We start from the raw sequence: 24067 nt of genomic DNA on the forward strand, positions 1-24067 counted from the left end.
TGCATTCAGTTTTCCACGGAAATCTTTCAAAAGTACTTCACGAGAAACATCTTTGCCTTGAGCATAGTGTGTGATGTGAAATTTATATGTCAAATAGTGTGGTTATGAAGAACAAATAGAAGAATAAGCGGATAGGTTAACATGACATAACGCTTATGTGGGGGATAACAGTATCCTGTTTGTGCTGTAGATATTGTGCGGTGCTATATAAAAACATGTAGGTGGTGGAATGGCTGAATTTGTTCTGGTAAAATTTGCTTGCTCCATGTTCTTTAGTTTGGAAGCTTGGATCAGAAGCTGGCGTTAGCTCAACGTATTCGTGGACATGTTCTATCTTTGGCGCTGCAGATGTACGGCTGTCGTGTGATACAGAAAGCTCTAGAATCTATTCCCCCAGACCAGCAGATCATTGTAAGATTGAATTTGTTTTTTGAACACTTGATTAAAGTATTTATATTAGCCATTTCATGAGATCTACCACTAAACAAGTGTTGGGAGCAAATAGAATCATAAACGTATTAGTGAACTTTATACGTTTTCTGTCAATTAATTTGTCAGGATGGAAATCGCAGACCACAGAATCCGAATGGTGGAGAAGGATGCCATTTGGCTCACCGTGCTTACAACGTATCTCCAAATGCCCTTCATGACTTAGTTCCATTCACCTGCCTTTTCACCCTACTTTTGCAAATTGTTCCTTTTTAAATAATCATCTCACGCCCTGTGGAATCCTCATAATTTCAGATTTTGTTTTACTGAATTTAAAATCAGCAGTTGCCATATTGCAACTGAATCCATGTTTGCAGACCATTAGCCTGGATCTCTTGATCATTAGTCCAGTGACATTGACATTACTTGAGAGTACAAAAGTAGGAAATCTTCCCTGTGTGCAGTTTCCTAAACTGATTCAAACAGTAGTTTGTTTTTGTTGTTGAGAGTTCACTGGTTAGTCAAGATTAATATGTTTGTTTTACATCAACCACAAAATAGTTTCCATTTTAAAAGTATCAGATTCACTTATCTCTCTATCTCTGCTCTGAAATCCAAGCAGAAAGTCCAGAGAAGCTGTTTTCAAGAATTTTGATCTGTCTCTCATCCTCATAGTCTTTCCTTTTGAGTGGTCTGTCACACCACTTCTAGTTCTGTCTTTGAGTTTTGCTGAGTGTTATGTTTTTGTATTTGTAGAATTGTACAATACAAGAAGAGGCCATTTGTTCCATCAAATCTGCAAGTTGAATTTTTTGAAGAGTAATCTGTTTAGTCCCACCCTTTTCCCATATCCCTGCACTTACTTTCTGCTTTGAGTATTTACCTGCTTTTCTTTAGAAGGTTATTATTGAGCCTGTAATCACCATTCTGTAGCAGTGCATTCCAAATTATTTTCATCGTGGTCTCTGGACCATTTGCCAGTAACCTTAAATTTCAATTTTCTGGTTATTCACCTTCAGCTATTGGAAGCAAATCAACTTTATTTAAGCTCTTTGTGATCTTAAACAGCTTTTAGCTTTCCTTGCTGTAAGGAGTGCAAGACCGTTTCTCCAGTCAATCCACATAATTGCAATTCTCATCTCTGGATTTGTATTGGTAATACCGTACACTTCCCTCACATCTCTCACATCCGTTCACATCTCTCCTAAAGTGTGCCCAGAATTTGGCACAGTACTCCAGCTAAGGCCAAACCAGAATTTCTCATGTGCTATACATAACCTTCTGGCTTTTGTACTAAAATCCAGACCCCAAATCTTCTGTTACCTGGTTTGTGATCTGCTCATGCGTTCACTGACTTGTGCAGAAATACCCCGAGATCTCTCTTGTATTCACCTTCAAACTTGTACCATTTGGCATATAAAGGCTCTTGTTTGTGCTAGCAACATGTATCACTTCATATTTAGTTGCGTGTCCACCTGCCATCCTGTGTTCTCTACTGTTTACTGTGTAGCTATTTACTGTATTCCCAACTTCTCTGTGACCTGTCCACCGCAAAATTATTGCCCCGACATGTTCATGTCATTAGTATACTAAACATATGCAGTTTGAATTGAAATGGCTTTCTTGGTAGCCCCAGGCAGAAGGGTAAAGTGTGTCTCTTTGTCTACATAGCGGGGTGTATAATGAAGTTTTTTAGGCCAAATATGAAAGGTAAATCCATTTTGCTTCTCGCTTGCTTAGAGCTTGTAGATGCAGTTTGGTATTTAAATTTTGAATTTATCCACTGAAGAGGCAATTACTGAAAAAACCACCAATCCCAAATAATTTAACAGGACAAATAAGAAATACGCGGACAGGCAGGATAGATTTAGGTCGGTTCCTCATTTGCAGGGGGTGGACTCTGCTTTTAGGTCCCTGCTGGCTTTGTTGCTTAAGGACGGCCCCACGCATCTGAGCATTGTTTTTGGTGCCATCGGTGGCACTGGCTAAGGACCAGGAAGATTCTGCCAGGATTCTTGCTGGTTCTTACATTGACCCCGGCTAGAATAGGAGTAGTGTCCACATCAGTTGTGATGTGTACGCAGTTTAAGACTTACCGTCCACACTCGTTTGCAGAATAGGCACTTGACAGTAAATTTTGCTGTCTTCTGACAAAAGAAGAGCACGGTAATGGCAAAGTAAAAATAAAATTCCAAAGTGACATAAACGTGTTCTAATGTTTTTATCCAAAAAGGTATGCTTGCAATTTTGTTGCAAAATAATCTAGACCTTATTTACGTGTTTTGAACACTCAGAATTCAGCCGGGTTTCAAACCTTTAATACGGTATTATACAGTCACAGAAGAATCTCAACATTTCTCCTGTGTATTACTCCACTAATTTATCATTGTTGTTCATCTATCTGAATATATTTGTGAATGTCTTCCCTACAACATTCTTCAATCTCATTGTCAAACTCCCTTAAGTTAGAACACATTAGCTAGATTTTTTTTTTCTTTCCTAACCTCTGAGCAAGCACCTTGTGGAAGTTACTGCCTTACTAGCTATTGTAGTTGTCTATTCCTTAGTCAGTAAGCACAAATCAGCAGTAAGCTTTTAAAGAGATTACGAGATTGAAATTAGTCTTAACTGCGGAACTAATAGAAGTATTTCTGAGCATTATTATTTCTAAACTAATATTATCAGCCAAACATAATAGAAGTGAAAGCAAAAAGTGCTGGAAATCACAGTTGATCAGACAGCATCCATGGAGAAAGCGCAAGCTAACTTATCGAGTCCTGATGACTCTTCATCAGAGCTGTTTTGCAGAAGAGTCATCTAGACTCGAAACGTTAGCTTACTCTCTCTCCATGGATGCTGCCTGACCTGCTATGATTTCCAGCAATTTTTGTTTACAGTACAAATTCCAGCATCTACAATAATTTGCTCCTACAGTATTAGAAGTGAGCTTCACATACATTTTCCCAAGTTTGTGTCTTGTGATTTGAATGTGAACTTCCATTCTTTGTGTGGTTCCTAGTTATCATGATCTACTTCCCATACAGAAACTCAGTTTCTTCTACAGGAATAACTTCCATTGGTGTAATTTTAACATAGTGTGAAGCCTCCCAGCCGCGTTAGAAAGCAAAATTTGATACCAAGCCACATGAGACCTTGACAGGTGACAAAGAGTCAAGTCAAAGAGGCAGGTTATCGGGAATTTTCCAGAAAGAGTGGGGAACAGGTTTAGGGAGTGAACTCCAGAGATTGTGACCTTGGCAGCTAAAAGCACAGGTGCCAGTATATAGTTCCATATTTCTTGATTCAGTCACTTTGACTCTTTTAAGTCCCATTCTGCTTTTGGATATTAATGGGTTTATAATCTCTGGGACAAATCTGCCTATGTCATCTTCATCTGAATTAGAGAAACTCTTCACTGATTACCACTTACGAATTAAAGTTTCTTCCTCCTTAACCCCTGGCAGCTCTGATTCTTGTGCTGTGTGCGCACACACTTCCACATACCTCAGTAATCAACTCCCTCATTGCAGCAAATACTTCTCAAATTGCAGTATAAATCTATTATGTATTTGTTTATTTTTGAACACAATGTAAATTAGTGGTGTTGAAGATCTAGGATTTTTATCAGAATCTTTTCTCCAGTGTAATTTTGCTATTAATTTAATTTGTTTCTAATAAAGAAAAAGTTGCAATTACATAACATTTCTCATGACTACCAGACATGTGAAAACACTTGACAGCTAGTCCAAGTCCTTCCGCAGGGCAGAGCTCGGTAATGTCGGAAACACAGCTACCAGTGTGTGCACAGCAAGCTCCCAAAGCAATGTGATTATGACCAGATAATGTGATTTTTGTGTTGCTGATTGGCCAGAATACTAGGGATAATTCACCTACTTTTGTTTTTACTAATGCAGTGAGATCATTAATAGACCCTAAGGGGCCTCTGTTAAAAATCTCATGTGACCTCTGACAGTAAACTCTCAGTACTGCACTGGAGTGTCAGCACCGTTTTTTTTTAAATAATTGAGTTTTGGATTGGGGCTTGAATCCTTGCATTTTAACTTTTGAGGCAAGATTCCTACGAACTAGGCCATGTTTGAGCTACATGTCAATCTGTTTGACACTTACGTTAATCAATATTTATTTCTATTCAGTATGTATGTTATGCCCTGGAGTAGCAGAAGTACAGCCTGAAAATAATATATTCTGTGTCGTAGCATAAAATCTCCAGTGTCCTTCCAGAAGATTGTTTCCCTTGACTGTTTCAGCTTTGCTAGTGGGGAGCTGAGAGTTTTGCATTAGATGTTTGGAAATATTCATTTTAGTATATGTACCTTAAATGTTCATTCAACTCTGAAGTGTGCTTTTCACAATACTGTCTTGCTGCTTATGTTGACTTTGATTTAAAGGTGTGGAGGGCAGGTTTCTATCGAAGAATGGAATTATAAAATGCCTATACAATGGTTCAAGAGCTGAGGGAATGAAATACAAGTTCTGCATAGTGTTAATGAGGTGATTCATTGACCTAATGCAGCAAAAAAAGGCTAATATAAACCTTTATCAGTGTTGTTTTCTGCATCTCCCCTATTGTATACAGAATGAAATGGTGAAGGAACTTGATGGACATGTCCTAAAATGTGTCAAGGATCAGAATGGGAACCATGTGGTACAGAAATGTATTGAATGTGTACAGCCACAATCCTTACAGTTCATCATTGATGCTTTCCAAGGACAGGTATGGCTTGATCAGAGACTATGGCTATTTTTAATCCTCCTTTGCACTCATTCCTGTTGGGATGTGGTGCTGTTAGTGCTTTAGCTCATGGACCATTCGTTTTGTGTGAACACACGCACACGCACAATGTCATTATGCTATTCAACTTTGGGGAGCGTCACAGGTGAAGCTAATGCTGTCCTCACCTAACGCTGGTAATCAAGTAAGGAAACCCTTAGGCAGTGAAACTCTACACCATCTTTACTGCAACTACAGCAAAGGCCAGTTACTTCAAAATACATTAGGAATTGAACCATCTCCGCTGCCTCAGTTACTGACTTGCTTTGTTAAGTGTGACAGCTCACCTGTTGTTTTCTAACTAAAAATAGCATGAATTGGAGCGTTAGATGTAATGATTTACAATACAAAGCAAAAGCAAATAAAAATTCAAATGATCTTTCAGATCTTTGGAATAGCTGTGCTATTTTGCTGCCCACTTATGAGTCCTATTGCACCGATTTAATCACGTGCCCTTCTGCAAGCCCAGAATAATGGTAGTGTACATTGTGACCAGTGAATCCTTAATTGCAGACTGGGATAGCACATCGAGATCTAAGTCCAAAAATAACACACTGCACAAGATAAAGATTTCAAAGACATGGTCTGTTTACTTTACATGCTACTTCAAAATGTCTCTTCTTTTCCCCCACTATTAAAGGCTTATCATTGACCTCTTTGATTTCATCAATAGGTTTTTGCCCTCTCGACCCATCCCTATGGCTGCCGTGTTATCCAGCGGATCTTAGAGCATTGCATGCCTGAGCAGACCCTGCCTATTCTGGAGGAGCTTCATCAACATACAGAACAGTTAGTTCAGGTATGTGTCCTTGCTCACACTGAGGCAGCTGGCTATATATGTTGCTATAACTCTGCAATGGACTGTGGGATTAGGCAGTAGATTAAGGAGTGACACTTAGCACTCTTGTGATTGCTAATTGAAGCATCCCAGGCAGGCAGTGATATATAATTTGCTTCGAAATGCAAGAGCCCTGCATTCTCTATCCTGAATCATGCTCATAGTCTCCGTGCTGACCAGCAATGAGATAATAGCCAGTGATATTGCTTAAGGGATAATTATTGGAAAGTTCCTGGGAAAAACCCACACTCCCCATGTTCTCTTCAAATAGAACCACTTGGATTTTGCATTCACCTGAGGGAGCAGGCATGGTTTCGGCTTAATATCTCATTTAATAGATGGCACCATTGACAATGCAGCACTCCATTAATGCTTCATTGAACTGTCACCCTAGAGTAAGTGCTTAGGTTTTTTTTTGTAGTGAGGCTTGTACCCACAAGAGTCTGAGAGATCAGTGCTAATAAGGTCAAGGCTGATGTTTCAGAGAGAGCAGCAAAATGGGACATTTGGTGCCTTGGTTTTATCTGGTGATTTTCAATAAAGGCTATACTGTCATTCTTGAATTTTCATCCAGTCTTATACATCATGACTATCTTTAGGATATCTCAATCAGTAATTTTGTGCAATATTTTGCAGGTCTTGCTTTATTTAGTGTTGAATTATTTGAAAATGTGACTAACCAGCTTTAATAGAAGAAAGTTTGAAGTTTCTAAGGTGAATTTGGCATCTCTTCATTTCTTGACACCATACACAACAGCCCACTGGTGCCACTAGGAATTTTTTATGCACTGTACTGAACCTGTGATGCATTGATTGTAGTGTTGCAGGTCAAGCAGCAGTGCTACAGTATATGCTTGTTGTAACTGGAACTTGTCAGCTTTGAACACTGACTTGTTCTTTTAAGTGCAGGTGACATAACTTTATAGCAAGGAGTGGGGGTCAGTTGGCTCTGTTGACTAGGCTGGTTTGTGATGCAGAGCGACACCAACAAGGACAGGTTAAATTCCAACACCGGTTGATGTTATCATGGCCTTGCTTTCTTAACTTCGCTTCTGACCTGAAAGTGGTGACCCATCAAGTTAAATGTGCTACCAGCCATGTGTCTGTAATGACGGAGTTGCCTGTGGTCCTCTGGGACTATGGCAACTTTGACTTTCATGGGATGCAGCAACCCTTGAGAGCTGTTGTCAGCAGTAGAAGCTTGAAGATTGTCGATCCAATAGGCACTATCACATTTGCTTAGATTGCAATCCACCATGGCCACTTGGCTCCTGACTTCATTGCTGCCTTGCTGCAATCATGGACAAAACAGCTGAATGCCAGTGGCAAGGTGATGGGAATTACCCTTGATGTAAAGCAGCAGTTGACATAATATGGCATCAAGGAGCCCTAACAAAATTTGAAGGCAGTGGGGAATTGAGGAAATTTCCATTGACTGAAGTCATAAGTGGCATGGAAGTGCTTGTGGTAGTTGGATCCAGCAAGACATTGATGCAAAAATTTTTCAGGCTATTGTTCTAGCCCTAATCATCTTTGTCTGCATCATTAGTGACCTTCCCTCTATCATAAGGCCAGATGTGTGGATGTTCAGTGATGATTGCACAGTCTTCACCATTTTATGGCTCCTCAGTTATTGAAGGATAATTACCAGAAGTTCCCCTCAAGCTGCCATCATCCTGACTTGGGGCTATAGCACCATTCCTCCACTGTTGTTGGGTCAGAATTCTGGAATTCCTTCCCTAATAGTACTGTGGGTGCACCTGCTCCTGACTAGCTACAGTAATTCCAAAAGGTACATAGGGGTGAGCAATAGTGCTCACATCCCCTGATAGATCAAAGACATTTAGCTTCTTCCTGCTGATACAGTGTAAGAAATGTTTTTAAAAAGGCATAATACTGCAGATGTTGAAAATCTGAAAAACAAAAATGCTGGAAAGATGCAACAGGGTAGGCAGCATCTGTGGAGAGAAGCAGAGTTAATGTTTCGTGTTACTGGCCTTTTAGGGTGTGAAAATAATTATGTAAACAAGAAAAATCTGGGCATCAAAACTGAATTTGGTTTAATTCTCAAACATGCATACAAATAAGGGGCCATTCTGCCCTTTGAACCTTTTCACATCAAATTCATCCATCTATCTGTCTTCGTCTCCTGTCATCCACTAATGATGTTAGCATAAAATTACGCGGCTGCTATATGACTTTAAATTCTGCTTCTTCCCCTGCCCCTTTTACAAAACGGCATGGAGAATTATGTAATTCTTCTGTAAACATCTCCTTTGCTCTGTGTGTATCTAGGAGAAATGCCACAAAATGCCAGTTCTACTAAAGGATAGATCTGTACCTGATACAGTGAAATTTGTTTTTTAAAAATGGCCTAAAACGTTTAACTCGTGTCTGCAAAAGTATCCGCTATTCCTGTGCATGGATGAGGAACTGGACTCTGGTCCCTTTCACAATAAGTGCATTGGGACCATTGATTTCCTGTCATTCTTGTTTGTTTTCCCAGTGAACTTGATAAATGGTTTTCCCCTCCTTGTGCTGTTTTTATGGCCATAGCAGCAGTCACCAGTGTTTGCTGGTTTTGTGCCTTTAAACATTCAAATAGAGCAGAAACTTTTCTCCATAGCATAGAAATATTTGGTCAGGTTTTCAGAACTTATTACAATGTAACTGTGTTTTGTTTTCATAGGTGATCGGGAAACTGCGTTTACTTGTTTATAAGTTTGAACAGTTGTCTTTTTCTTACAAGTGCCTGCCTGCTTAGTATTTTCACCGTACTCAGTCACAAGTATTCAGGGTGTAGACATTGTTACCAAGACATCTACAGGGCTAAGGCTATCTAGCAATAAAAAACAAACTACTTCATAGTGGTCAACCTTCCACTTACTCTCTTCTCTCGATAATACAGCACAAATCCGAATGCACAGCAGGAGCTGTGACTACGTCAGAGTTAGGATTTGGGGGTGGGAGGCGGTTGTTGGCAGGTGGTGATATTGTTTAGAAAGCAACCTTGTTTTGTGATAGGGAATTCCCCACATGCCAAGATGTATAGGGTATGTTTAAGTATGACTTGTGAATTGGAAAGAAAGTCACTGCCTTGATCTTGCGCACCTGGCAATGGTTTGTTTCTAAAGGCTTGGAGCATTTTCCTGCCTCGTGCCAAGTGAAGTAGATTGCTAGACATAGTAATAAATGAGTATTTATCTCCAACTAAACCTCTGATTAGCTTTGTCTATTAAGCAGGTTTGTGTAATTAGTTTGGGATAATGTCATTTTAGCTTCTTCTTCAAAAACAGTTGGGAAGCAATGAATGCAGATTGAGCATATTTAAAAAAAATCCTACTAATTTGCACCCAAGGAAGACGCCTACCAAGGTGGTGATACTTACAGATCCGATATTAATTCAACCATTTTGCTTCTCATCTTGACAGGATCAGTATGGGAATTATGTCATTCAACATGTCCTGGAACATGGCCGCCCTGAAGACAAGAGCAAGATTGTGTCTGAAATCAGAGGAAATGTCTTGGCTCTGAGCCAGCACAAGTTTGCCAGGTATCTCTGACCTTTCAGTAGTCCCACCTAACATGGGGTTAGTCGCACATTAACCTAGGTCACTGACTTTTGAGTGACTTGCCATATCATACATTGGGGCTGTATTAGCGTTTAATCGGGGCCACTAGTTTACATGGATTTGACTAAGTCAGTGCACTGTTCAGGTTGTTGCCCACTTTTGGAAATGGCAATCCATCTGCCTCTTATTGAAAATGGATACTGGTGGTCTTTCATTTAGCCCATATTTTTGTCTTCAAGCTGGATGAGTTAGAACACCTTGGATTTCAATTTTGTTCAATTGAAATGCTGATCTGATTTGTCCATTTTTTTCTGTCTTTTTTAGTCTGACTTTCTGTACATTATTGATCAGGCTAAAAGTTGCCTTGAAGTTGTAATGTGCTTCTTGTTTGAAGCACTGAGGTTCCAAAATAAGTCCTGAATCATCTAGACTTCAGTTCTCTGACTGTAGGACAACATTCTGCAGTCAAACAGAGAACAAGTAATACACATCCCGCTATTGTGCAACGAGATTTGGAAAGGATGTTTCCTTGTGAACGAATATAGAACAGGGGCTCACTGCTTATAAATAAAAAGTTTCCCATTTTTGACTGAGATGAGAAGTTTTTTCTGAGGTTCATGAGTCTCTGGAACTCTTCTTCCTTAAACAGTGAAATCAAATGTTTGATTGCTTTTCAGGTAGAGATAGATACATTTTTGATAAGCAAGGGTGTTATTGGAGATGGGGTTAGATTGGAATGTGGAACAATCCGATCAGGCATGCTGTTATTGAATGATGGAGCAGACTCCAAGGAAGAGTGGCCTTCTATTGGTTTTTTCTTTGACTGTGTGCCTAGTTTGTGTGTGCCTATTGTTATCTATCAAATTTATGCTGCCCATGCTACGTATTCCTAGCAACTTCACTTTTGGTGCAGAGTGTTACTTAAAAGTTTCAAAATTGGAGATGCACTGCCATACAAGCTAAAGTAAATTATCAATTATTGACAGTTTTACTGATTATTTTCAATGTGAAATATATTTCCTGTCCCTCTATTTCCCCCTTCAGCCACCTAAGTTAGTGTTATAGATTCTGCACGCCTGTTGAGATGACCATCAATGTCTATAACTAATATGGCATATTGTCACAAAAGAAAAATTGTTTTCTGTGTGCTGCTCTGATTTTACTTCAGTAGTTTAGATGTTTGTATCAGAAAATTTAAACAAAACAGTTTAAACTAAATGGGCAATTCTTAGTTTAGACAGAATTTTGGTCTCTCCGTCTAGTGACAGTCACCGTCATAAAGTGCAATTGCACAGAAGCAGACCATGTGAGCTGTTGTGTATGTACCAGCTTTTTGGAAGAGCTGTCCAATTTTATCCCAGCCTTCTCCCTCAACAATTAAGTTTTTTTCCCCAATTACATGTTCTGTTGCTTTTTGAAAGTCGCTGTGAAATCTGATTCCATCACTTTTTTCATGTAGTGCACTCTAGAGCATTAAATCCATAATAATTTTCTGCTCAGTTTATATCGATATCTTTTTACCGTGCTTGTAAATCAACCCACTGGCTAAAGGGAACTTGTTTCTCCCTCTCTGCTGTTTTAGCAAAGTGCATCACAATTTTGAGTAGCTTGATTAGGTGTCTTGGTCATACGCAAGGGTCTAGAATGTTCTGATCATCACAGTCTTGACACCTCTTTTTGTTTTTTTATCAGCAATGTTGTTGAGAAGTGTGTGACCCATGCCTCTCGTGCTGAGCGAGCTCTGCTGATTGATGAAGTGTGCAGTATTAACGATGGTCCTCACAGTGCCTTATACACTATGATGAAGGATCAGTATGCAAACTATGTGGTACAGAAGATGATTGATGTGGCAGAGCCAGCCCAACGCAAGATTGTGATGCACAAGGTAGGTTTCATAATCACAATTGCAATTTTGGAATGTTCCATCTTAAAGTTGCCAGAGATTGCAGAGGAGAACTAATTTTAAAAGCTTCCTTCAACCAAATGGCCTTTTAATGGAGATAGTAAGAACTGCTGATGATGGAATCTGAGATAACAACACAGTGTGGAGCTGGAGGAACACAGCAGGCCAGGCAGCATCAGGGGAGCAGGAAAGCTGATGTTTTGGTTTGGGATCCTTCTTCTGAAGAAGGGTCCCGACCCGAAACGTCAGCTTTCCTGCTCCTCTGATGGAGCCTGGCCTGCTGTGTTCCTCCAGCTCCACACAGCCTTTTAATGGATTTTTTGCTCCTTTACATCAAATGTGAAAAAAATGTACAAGTAGTAATTTTAGTGTCAAATGAACAATTCAAAGAAACATAGGTTTAGCAGCTTTCCAAAGTCTGAAACATCCAGTAAATGTACATGAAGCTGAACACCAGATATTCCTGTTACTGCTACTTTTGAACTAAATATACAGTCAAAAGCAATGGAATGGAGCTTTGGGTTTGAGTTTTGTTCCCTGTGTTGTTATTCATTTGTGGGTGTCGTTGGCTGGCCAGCATTTCTTGCCCATCCCTAGTTGCCCTTGAGAAGGTGGTGGTGAGCTGCCTTCCCCCTGAAATGGCTGCAGTCCCCCTGCTGTTGGTTGACCCACAATGCTATTAGGGAGAGAATTCCAGGATTTTGACCCAGCAGCAGTGAAGAAACAGTGATATATTTCCAAGTCAGGATGGTGAGTGTTTTGCAGGTGTTCCCATATATCTGCTGCCCTTGTCCTTCTAGATGGAAGTGGTCACGGGTTTGGAAGGTGCTGTCTGAGAATCTTTGGTGAATTTCTGCAGTGCATCTTATAGATAGCACACACTGCAGCTACTGAGCATTGGTGGTGGAAGGAATGGTTTTTCGGAGTAGTTTGGCATTTTTCTCAAAAGCTGCAATTCTCAATTCTGTAATGTGAAACTGCTGAGGTGATGTGCTTTCTGACAATGTTCCATCTTCAGCTGCACTTCAGTGTCACACGACTTCCCATATTGCAGCACAAGTATGAATTGGAGGCATTTTGAATAAGATGATGAAAGACCACAGAAGAATGGCGGTACTTTCTTAACCTTCTGATATGAAATTGTTCAGTGGATTTTGTTTCAAAGAGGGGCAAGACTTTCATGCATATAATGTCTTTTACATCTTTTAATGTATAATGTTGTAGGTATTGAGCCATATTGGGGAAACTAGTCGACAGATTATGTATCACCTCCGTATCATAGATAGTACTGATTAAATGCCCAGTTCATTTATTGTGGGTATCTGTTTGGGCCTGTCATGGCTAGGATCTAGAAGACCTCTTTGGATGATGCCAGAGGTTGTTTTACATCCTGAACAGTGAGGTGGGTGCCTCAGGTTAACCTAAATCCAGAGAATATATCCTGCAGTATTACCATACTAATGGATCTTAGATTGATATGATAGTCTACGTGCGTAAGACGCTGGGCAGGCTTGATCTCAGGATGTATTGACGTACAGTTGACAGTGCCACACTAACAGTGTATGATATAGCACCCAGTTACTCATCAGGTTTAACATGGCAGCTGGTGATTTCAGACCTGAATGACAGTTCCCTGACGCAGTCTGAATGTGATTGTCACGTGTTCTGGCTGCAAACCTTTTGTTTCTTTAGGAGGGAGTTATGTCAGAATGATTCAACTTGTGAATGCTCCAGAAAGAGGAAATGACGATCAGTCTGGAAAAACTCCATGCACTTCAACTCCCCAGTGGTTTGCTCCCATTGTGCTTTGTATATTGTACATTGACTACTAAATGAACTTCGCTTTCAACTTCCATCACAGTCTAGATCAGTTGCAGTCATTAGTTGAAGCAGTGTTGAAGGGCAGGAGATCACAGCATTGGGATAGACAGACAGAATTCATCCCTCACTTTAATACATTTTCATAATGAAAGAATATGGTTTCAAAACCTTGTATGTCCGTACATAATGACAACATATATCATCATACCTTTATGCAGTGTTGTAGATCATGAGTTTTTTTAGGGACAGTTTTCTGAATGTGGTACTTGGAATTATTAATCACGTGTGTGCATGTATAGGTTTTTTAAAAACACTTATCTAATAGATGAGATAAAACACATGCATGTCCCCTTTCTGTTTACTGAATCTTTCTAAAACTAATGGCTGAGAGTGGCTATTAAAGCATCTTGATCCTATAGCAGTGTTTTGTTTTTGCCTAAGCACTGCTACTTGCTAATAAGTAGCCCAAAGACTGAAGATGAAAGTTCCTATACCCTGTTGCAGTTTTGAGCCAGCCCGGGAACTTTCCATCACTAAAATTTTACTGTATCATGCCCCTGTGGCAGATAACTTGCATATTCCACTTGGTGTTCAGAGCTGTGTCTGTACTTTGAGTTAATGCTGATGGATGTAACATTGAGTCATCTTCCGTTGTCCAAGTGATCTGTTCTAGTGAACAAAGGATGATCCTGCAGCCATCTCCTGGAAGAGGAATCTTTAGCTATGTAATCCTCTCTTGGAAATCAATTTCAGTAGTGCATACTACCTCCCTGAGATGAGCTATTTCAGCACAGATTAGCTGTTTTTTTTTGGTGGACGGAGTGTGGTGTCTCCTGGCTTTGTGCCTCAACAACTAATTGTGTATTGTTCAAGTGAGCTGTCGAAAGAAATGCAAATCTGCTGCATTAATTTATAAATGTTTGCGATAGTTTCAGCCTCTTGAGTTGTAGACATGTTTATTTCATTGTGTTGCTGGGCTATATTTTAGTGCTGCCATTTAAGATAGCTACTCTATGTTTTTTTGAAAGAAGGCCATTGGTTTAAGTTTGGAATTTGGTAACGTATTGAGTGCTTCACTTGTTTATTAATGACCGTCAGTTGACGGAACAACCTTTTTTTAGGCACATGCTGGTGATTGAATTGGGAAACATTTTTCAGGAGCTCACCTTCTCCTAACGGTCAGATCCTGTGATTGCACTGTGACGATTCACTTCATGTTTTTGCTGTCAATTTGCAGGGAGTATGTGTCACTATAAGTATTGGCTAACGGGAGTTTTGCCCTTACTAAGATGTTTCATAGCCTGTGAGATTTAATTCAAGCTAATCAGTAACACCATCAACTTGATAGAGAAGCTCTTGCCCCCATGATGTTGCTAATTTGCTGTTTTAAATTACTTTCCAGATCAGACCTCACATTGCAACCCTTCGCAAGTACACCTATGGAAAGCACATCTTGGCCAAACTTGAAAAATATTACATGAAGAACGGAGTGGACCTGGGCCCAATTGGTGGGCCACCGAATGGAATGCTGTAAATGTGAATTTCATGAAGCAGAATAACTCCTTCTCCCACCTTTCCTTTTTTGGGGGACTAAACATGATTGACTGATGTAACAACCAGCAGCCTAATCCTCTATCCCTGCAGGCTCTTAACTACAAAAAAACACCTTGGTTTTAGGTTGCCATAACATGCTAGCAAAAGCAAACCAATTTAGTATCTTCATTGAAAGCATTTATAAATTTTATTTTAAGCCTGTTATGTATGTATATATATATATGATGCTTAGCAATTCCCAAAGTCCTATTTTTTTCCAGGAGATGTTCACACTCTTTTTTTGGTTAATTTTTTTAGAATTGATCACTGCCCTGCTTTTCTACTGTGTCTCAGTGATGTATAGATATAGTTGTACATAAGGTTTAAGATAAAAAAAAAGTACGTGTTACACCAAAATTGTGATATTTTTGTCACCCCCCCCTTAAATGTACAAAAAGTAGAAAAGTTCAGGGTGTTTTTGGTGAAATCTGGCTTGTTACATGCAGATTCAGTTCTAATGTACTCCTGCTGTGACAGTAAGATATGCAAGAAATTGAAATCTACTTGTAATTATCTTTTTCATTATGGACATGAGCTTTTCTTGGCAATTATTTGGCAGATTTATATTTAAATCAGTTACACAGGTTTTCAAACATATAACAAGTAACTTTAAAATGGAAGTTATTTTGTAAAAAAAATAAATTAATTAAACAGGCACTTTGAGTGTCTTTTTTTTTTCATGATTTCCCTTAACCCCCGTAGGTGTTTTTAAATTTGAATACCTGCTCTGTTTTTATGATTTGCATGAGTGCCCCTGCCTCCTAGCTTCCCTGCCTTCTGACCTTTTGAATTCCAGATGTGCTGTTTGGTTTTCTTTCATGTTGAACTCAACTGTGGAATAGAATTTCTCTTTTTTGTGCACCTGTGCAGAGCTTTTGTGCACTCAGGTGTGCGGCTTGCCTTCTATTCCCTCAACAGGTAGGCATATAGATTAAAACAAAACTTTTTTTTAAGAAAATGCAAACACGCCAAGGTGGCTGCATTGTTTGCAGATGTTCAGCATGAGGAAGACAACAAAACAAAATGAAATCCAACCAAACGTTTGGTCTTGCTTATAAATATGTAGTGTATAATTGTTGTAGACTTTGCATATATATTTGTAGTTTTTTTCCTTTTTTGGCAAATTGATGTCTATCTGTATCTAAAATGTACCCTAGTAGTGGAGCATAATTTGACTGTACAATTGTACATTTGTAAACCTCTATAATGTAAATGTGGAAAGTTTGAACCAACTTTAACCCTTTGAAAAACAAAAATAAGACAAAATGTGCATTTCAGTGTATATTCACATTTTTTCCTTTTGTCGTTAGCATATAGTATTGTACAATGTAAATTTCAATCAGAAGTAAATTTTTGAAGGAAAATGTTCTATCTTTATACAGCTTAGGGAATGTAAAACACTTGCTTTCTTTTTAACCTGTCACTCGATGGAACAGTAGTCTCTCTCCTTTATAAATGTTGTGGAAAATTAATATTCTGTTCACATAGAACTTTTACAAATATTGTAATTTTTTTTGTTGTGACAGTAGAACAAATTGTGCATAGCAACAGAATCCCTAGTTACCATGGAAATGAAACTTCCTGTTCATCTTGTAAAGTGTGGACTACCCTTTTTGTACAGAAGATACCTGTATTTTGCATTTTTTGTCTACTTGTAAGTGAATGTATGATACTGTCAATTTTCTTGGTTTGAATATAGAAATGTAACACTACATTCATGATGTACATTTACAGAAAGCCTTGTGTATATTTCCAGAAGAACTTTTGCAAGTACACCTGTAACCATATGTGTATAATTAACAAACCTGTGTATGCTTGGCCTCTGCAAATATTTTTTGTAACTTTTTTCTTGTGTAGATTGTCTCTAAAAACAATGCGTGCTCTTTATTTTGGAAAAAAAAACAGTACTTTAAAATCTGTACTCGTGTTTTAAAAAAGACTCTGGGTGGTTTGGTTAGACATTTTTGGAAAACATCATTAAAAGAGCTAGTAATTCAATCGTTTCCATGGTAGCTATTTTACATTTAACATGGTTTGTAACATGTTGAGAGAGTTTGGATTTTCTGTTTAGTGATTACCCTTTATATTTAAAGTTTTTTTTTCTCTAATCCCCTCCGCCCCCCAACCACACTAACTGTGAAGGACAGTTCTCAGTGCTGCATCTCTGGCTCTGCACCACTTTGTTTGCAAAAGTTGTTGCTGCCTTGTGCAGAGATTAAGGATTAAATTTGAGATTTCTGTGCTTCAAAGTTGCAGGCTTTCAAAGGAGTTCATTTAAATCTCAGTTCTGTTGAGGGGAGAGAAACAGGAACTAGGTTCCCATTTTAAGCGAGTTTCAGGATGTCCACTAGGGCATGCACTTCTGGCATTTGTGAAATCTATCTGAAAATCTTGAATATAAAGTGTTGATTGTCTTCTAGATTTGCAATTTTAATTTGAGCTAGGTTTTGCGGTTGTAGCTTTAAATTTCATGGAAAAATACTCACTATCAAGTCAATTCTTTATATACTTAATTTTTTTAATGTATAGAGGGTCCCCAAATTATGAGCACTCATAATTAGAAACACAGTGACAAACGAGGGTATCATTTTAAAGATTTGATGTGTAAACATTTCCTGTACTTACAAATTGTTCCTTTTATATTATCCTGCATTATGTTCTGTCTTGTGTATAAAACAACTTGCCTACAGACTCGCAAACAGAGCTCATTCACAGCCGGGTGACTGACTCTGTTTGACTGTGAAATTACATCTTGAATACTGTGTGCAGTTTGGATTGCTTATCTAGGGAAGGATTTAAATGCTTTGGATGCTGCTCAAGTGAGGTTTACTACAGTGATAACTTATATAATGAGTAGGTTGTCTTATGAGGAAAAATTGGACAAGCTTGCATTCACTGGAGTTTAGAAGAGGGAGTAGTGATTCAAGTGTCTAAAGTTCTGAATGTTCTTGGTAGGGTGGAAGTGGAAAGCATGTCCCTTCTTGTGGATGAGTCCAAAATGGCAGAGCATGGTTTTAAATTTAGGAGTTGCCCTTTTAAGCACCAAGATGAGAAATCTTTTCTTGTACGACTTCAGAGCTCTCTGCCTCCAAAATCAGTGAAAGTGGAGTCATTAAGTAATTTAAAGACTGCGATGGATAGGGTTCTTGTTAGGCAAACAAAGATGAAGAGAGATAGATGGTACTGTGGGATTCAAAGCACCAAATGGATTAGCCATTATCTTCCTGAATGGTGGAGCAGGCTTGAGGAGCCAGATGGTTTATCCATGCTCCTATTTAACATGTCCGTCTATGTTGCTTATAAGGAAGCAAGACTGTGGTATTCCTGCAAAGTGGAGTGATTATCCATAACACAAAGTGGTAGTTGTGCAAGTGCAGGTGTGGCCAGAGAAGGCACCTGGCTGTGACAAGGGCAGGTAGTGAAATGGAACAGGTTGCTACATCTGTGTGCTGTTAATGAGAGGATTGGTAATGGGTGTCGGAATCTGAGCTTTGGTGGAGTAGGAGCTGTATCCTGCACTTGGATTGGGTAGGAGATGACACAAGGTGTCAGGCTCCTTTTTGCCTGGGAGTGAGCGAAAGATTAGGAGGCTGCTTGGACAAACTAAAATATACTTTCTATAAATTCCTTCATCTAGGCAGCTGCATCTCATTGCTTGAGAATGACTTCAGCTTGCTTTCTGCTGCCTCATGGGGTTCATTAGATAATCAGCCACAAAGAAATCTGACTATTTACTTTTCATTCTGGAATGCTTTTAATATGGGACCCATTTGGGTTTTAATTGGGTGAGAGTCCTGCAGCTGCTTCTGAGGTTTTGGTTCACATCCCACTTCATGCCTATTGACGGTACATTAAAAAAGCAGCATGTTAGATGCTTGAAAATTCTTTCCAAACACCATTCAACGAAAGAAAAACAATTAGCTGGAGTTAATTCTTGGCCATCATCATCACATCAGACCTTGTGGTGAAAGTGTCTGCCAAACTTTTTTGTTCAATGTGTTTAGAAGCCATAAGGGTTGGCCAACAATTAAAAACAAATTGCTTATAAATTAAATCGCATTCAAACATTTCACTTTACTGGAACAGTTTTCCAAGACAATAAATGTCAAACATGCATTAATTTTTCCTTCAAAATCTGCTGACAGTCGAGAAAAGAACCCTCCAATCCGCTGTTTAAAATGGGCCGTTGGTCAAACTACCTTTGTGGAAAATAATGAAAATGTAAAGAGCTGGAAATCACAGCAAACTAACGATTCGAGTCTAGATGACTGTAAACTAGAGTCCCTGGTATTGATGGCATACAAAAGCAAAGACCTACAGATGCTGGAGATCTGAAAAAGGATATTTGGAGAACTCAGCAGGTCTGGCAGCATCTATAGAGACAGAAATGGTAAGCTTCAAGTCCAATATGACTTCAGAACTTGGAAGAGGTCATATTGAACTCCATGTTCTCTCTTTCCACAGATATTGCCAGACTTGCTGAGTTTCTGTAGCATTTCAGTGGTTGGGCAACCTTGTGTGGGATGTCTTTTAACATGGGTAGGTTTTCTCACAATTAGCAGACTTGGTCTTTGACTGAAGGTAAATCAGTTCCAGTGACAAGGAAACCTGGATGACTGGAGATGTCCCTGTTGTAGCCATTGATATTGCATGGATTTCTTCTGCCTGGATTGCCATTGAGGACTTATTTTGGATTGTGCTTTGTCTGGTTCCTTCCCTCTGACAATGTCATCACATGTGGATTAAGCACTTTAGTGTTAGTGAGGTTACTGTGTCTAGTCCATAAACAATCTGAATGGGACACCTGTGACGCCAGAAATGGCAGTACCCTGTTTGTGACTGACCAATGCAGTTAGTTATCTGGTTTCCCATTTTCAGCTTTTTGTAAGGTTTTTCACCTGACTGTTGACAACATCCACACTGTCTAAATAAAGGCAAAATACTCTGCTGGAAATCTGAAATAAAAAGAGAATACCGGAGAAACAGAGCAGTTCTGGCAGCATCTGTGGATAGAGGAGCTGTTAATGTTTCAATAGAACAAAATTGTGGACACTGGAAATCTGAAACAAAAACAATGTGCTGAAGAAACTCAGCAGCATTTGTACAGAGAGCAACATTTAACATTTTGAGATAGTAGGAACTGCTGATGCTGGAGTCTGAGATGACTAGGTATGGAGCTGGATGAACACAGCAGGCCAGGCAGCATCAGAGGAGCAGGAAAGCTGACATTTCGGGTCTGGACCCTTCTTCAGACCCTTTCCTGAAGAAGGGTCCAGACCCAAAACATCAACTTTCCTGCTCCTCTGATGCTGCCTGGCCTGATGTGTTCCTCCAGCTCCACACTATGTTATCCCATTTAACGTTTTGAGTTCAGTGACCCTTTGTCGCAACTTGAGAAAGTTCTGATGATGGGTCACCGGACTCTAAATGTTAACTCTGCTTTTTTCCACATGCTACCAGACCTGCTGAGTTTCTCCAGCACTTTCTGTTTTTGTTTCAGATCTCTAACACCAGTAGCTCTTTGTTTTATTAGTTCCCTCCTACTTTGAAAAAGCGGTGTTATGAAGAAATCCCAGAATAGAATGCAGAGTGTGGTTTCTGCTCTCAGATTTTCCACTGACAGCTCATTTCTGCCCTCTGTTGCCAGGACAAAGAAGCAGAGGGCAATTTTTAAGAGTTAAAAGTTGTACATATCTGAATTCATGCAAAATTGCAAACGAGAAATTATCTATTTGATCCATTAAGTCTGCCCATGTTTTCATGAACGTAAATAGTCTAACTAATCCCATTCCTCTACACTTTGTTTCAAGTAACTGTATAATTAACATGCAAAACAATTTATAGTCTTGTTTTTGTCAATGATTTATGGCAGAGAATTCCACCATCTAATTACCTTGGTCTAAATATTTTGCTAACCTTTTGTTCTTTGTGATTTTAAGTTCGTGTCTCCTGGTTACACGTTTGCCTGCCAAAACCTATCACTTATTATCCTTTAATGTGTTCAGCTCTTGAAAACTTTAACCCTATCATTGCTGCTTTCATGCAAGTGGAATCCCACTGCATCCCTTTAACTTCTAATTTGAGGAAAGGATTTACATGTTCAAGCCCCCAGTCCCCTAATTTTGTTTCCTGCCGTGTTTAAGAAAATCAGGCAGTTTGGTCCTCACCTGTAAATGTATTGTATGGATGTTTCATTTTTTTTCCCCTTAGGTTTGTACACTTCTTGCCAGGGTAGGGGAGTCCAAACCTAGAGGGCACAGGTTTAAGGTGAGAGGGGAAAGATTTAAAAGGGACCTGAGAGTCAACTTTTTCACGCAGAGGGTGGTGCGTGTGTGGAATGAGCTGCCAGAGGAAGTGTTGGAGACTGGTACAATTACAACATTTAAAAGGCATCTGGATGAGTACGCGCATAGGAAGGTTTTAAGAGGGATATGGCCAAATGCTACCAAATGGGACTAGATTAAGGATATCTGGTCAGCATGGACAGGTTGGACTGAAGGTCTGTTTCTGTGCCATACAACTCTGCCTCTTACAAAAACTTGCACTTTTTAATGATGTAGTTCATGCCTTTCAGATGTTGTGAAATGCTTCATAATCACTGAAGTACCTTCGTTGTAACAGTAGTGAAGTACCAAATTGAACACATTAAGTTCAGGAGAGTAAAGAATGAAAAGGAGGGAGGTTTAAGGAGATGGAAGACAGTGAAAGACTTGCCTTTTCTAGGCCAACACAAGAGTGTCGAGCCTTGATCAACAGCATCTTTAGGAGAGCCTCTTAAATTGTCAACTCTTTCTCACAACCTGGCAAAGGGAACATCACAATACCAATGTGTCCTGTGGCTCAACTGAAACTGACTACAGACCATACTCCACAGTCTAAAGTACAGTCTGGTTGGTTGTAGTGATTTTCATATGTCTGATTTCCAGAAATGAAAAGGACAAAATTGTAACTCAGAATTGAAACAAAATTTAATGCAGCAAGTACACAACTAGTCCGTGAATGTCTGAAAAGGGAAGAAAGTTAATGTTCCTTTTTTCATCCGTGGAATGTGAGTTTTGCTTGCTGGGCCAGCATTTATTGTCCTTGAGAAGGTGGTGGTGAGCTGCCTTCTTGAACTACTGCAGAGCATGTGCTGTAGGTAGACCCACAGTGCCCTTTTGGGATGGAGTTCCACGATTTTGAACCAATGACACTGAAGGAACGTCAATATATTTCAAGTTGGGATGATGAGTGGCTTGGAGGGGAACTTGCAAGGGGTGGTGTTCCCATGTATCTGCTGCCCGTGCTCTTCTTGATCGAAATGGTCTTGGGTTTGGAAGGTGCTGTCTGAGGATCTTTGGTGATTTTACAACTGAGTGGCTTGTCAGACAATCATTTCAGAGGACAGTACATTGCTGTGGGTCTGGAGTCACATGTAGGCCAGACCAGGTAAGGAGAGCAGATTTCTTTGACGAAAATGAATGAACTATGGGTGTTCCTGACAATTGGTCATCATTAGATTCTTAATTCCAGATATTTATTGCATTGAAACTGCTGTGGCAAATTCAAATCTGGATCCCCAGAACATTAGCTGAGTTTCTGAATTTTAATGCCACAAGGCCATTGCAGTCCTGGTTTCCAGCTTTCACTTTACTGAGCTTGTCCTTTTTATTAACTTCAGTCCAGGTTAGGAAGCACTGAACCTAGTTCCCAACAACCTGCACCAGGTTAGACTTTGGAAGGGGTGAAGTCTTTAGCGAATGTCATGATGGGCAGACATTGTGAGCTAGATTAATTTGGGGATTAACCCTTGTATGATGTTTCATTAATGTCTCATTGAATTAGTAATCCCTTGCTAACAGTGTTGTGGGTCCAGCTACAGTGCATGGACTGCTACGGTTCAAGAAGGCAGCTCACCACCACCTTCTCAAGGGCAACTCGGGATGGGCAAGAAATGCTGGACCAGCCAATGATGCCCACACCCATGAACTAATCTAAAAAATTAACTCCAAAAGTATTATTCCTGGTTTGGAAGATTTTTTTAACATCTGTACTTAAATGGGTGGGTTTGATTCAAGGTAAACGTAAGTTGTGTCAAATATGTCTCCTGTGACCATTGATTGCAGTGGCCATCCAAGTAATGATAGCAAAGAGCTAGCTCTTGTGGGGCAGAGGTAGTGTCCCCACCTTAAAGACAGGAAATGGGTTCAAGACCCACCTGCTCCAGAGGTGAGTCATGCCATGCCTTTACCAGGTTGGTTTTTTAAAAAGTCCTGGCTCTCAGGGGGCTCTTATAACACAGCAGTGAAGTCCTGACCTCTGGGTCTGCAGGTCGAACCTTTAACTGCCCTGGAAATGTGTGTTCAAGCAGCTTTACTAACCTGGTTTTTCATGGAAGCATAGCCAAGTGGCCTTTGGGCTTCATTCAGGTCCTTTGGAGGCATGAATGGGTGAATCCTACTGGTGTCAATGATGCTGTAGTTTCTCATTCAGCCTGTTTGGTATCTTCATTGCAGCCGTGTGGCCAAATGGTTAAATGTGCTGGATTAAAATTCCAGGGTGGATATGAAGCAGTTGTTTCTACTGGTAGGAGAGACTAGGACTTGAGAGCATGGCCTTTAGTACTGAGATGAGGTGGAATTTCTTCAGTCAGAGGGCAGTGAATCTATGGAACTCATTGCTGCAGAGGGCTGTGGGGGGCCAAGTCATTGAGTGTATTTAAGACAGAGATGGATAGGTTCTTGATTAGTAAGGGATTCAAAGCTTATGGGGGAATGGGTTTTAGAAACATATCAGTCATGAACAAATGGTGGAGCTGAGATGATGAGCAGAATGGCCTAATTCTGCTCCTATATCTGATTGTTTTATTGTCTTGTGACCTGTTGAGGTTTGGATTCAAATCTCACTGTTGGCAGTTGTGCAAGTAGTTTGTGATCCAGACTTTCAGGGAGCTCCAACTCTTCCACATAATCATGAAAGCTGCTTTGACATTGGAAGAAATCTGGAGAGCTCTCGTGGTGCAATGGTAGTGGTCTTGCCTGTGAGCTAGGATGCCCTGGTTCAAGTCCCACCTGTTCCAGAGGTGTGGGTCTCACATCTGGACAGGTTGATTTTTAAAAATGAAATATCAAGGCAGGGGT

The 24067-nt window shown here is 39.8% G+C and overlaps 1 protein-coding gene and 1 non-coding gene across 2 annotated transcripts in view; both read left to right on the plus strand.

The window, feature by feature from the left end:
* pum1 (pumilio RNA-binding family member 1) overlaps nt 1-16946 on the plus strand; it is a 116525-nt gene extending 99579 nt beyond the window's left edge. Inside the window, 6 exon segments of the mRNA XM_048612899.1 lie at nt 277-411; nt 5027-5164; nt 5895-6020; nt 9491-9612; nt 11324-11516; nt 14758-16946. Of these exon segments, the coding sequence (XP_048468856.1) occupies nt 277-411; nt 5027-5164; nt 5895-6020; nt 9491-9612; nt 11324-11516; nt 14758-14889 (846 nt within the window). The 3' untranslated portion in view covers nt 14890-16946.
* LOC125486327 lies at nt 6845-6977 on the plus strand. The gene has a single exon (XR_007265014.1). It is a non-coding gene; the product is annotated as a small nucleolar RNA SNORA76 (small nucleolar RNA).
* Nucleotides 16947-24067: the final 7121 nt, after the last annotated feature.

Source organism: Rhincodon typus, chromosome 27 (assembly GCF_021869965.1).
Source record: "Rhincodon typus isolate 14 chromosome 27, sRhiTyp1.1, whole genome shotgun sequence".
Lineage (NCBI taxonomy): Eukaryota > Metazoa > Chordata > Chondrichthyes > Orectolobiformes > Rhincodontidae > Rhincodon > Rhincodon typus.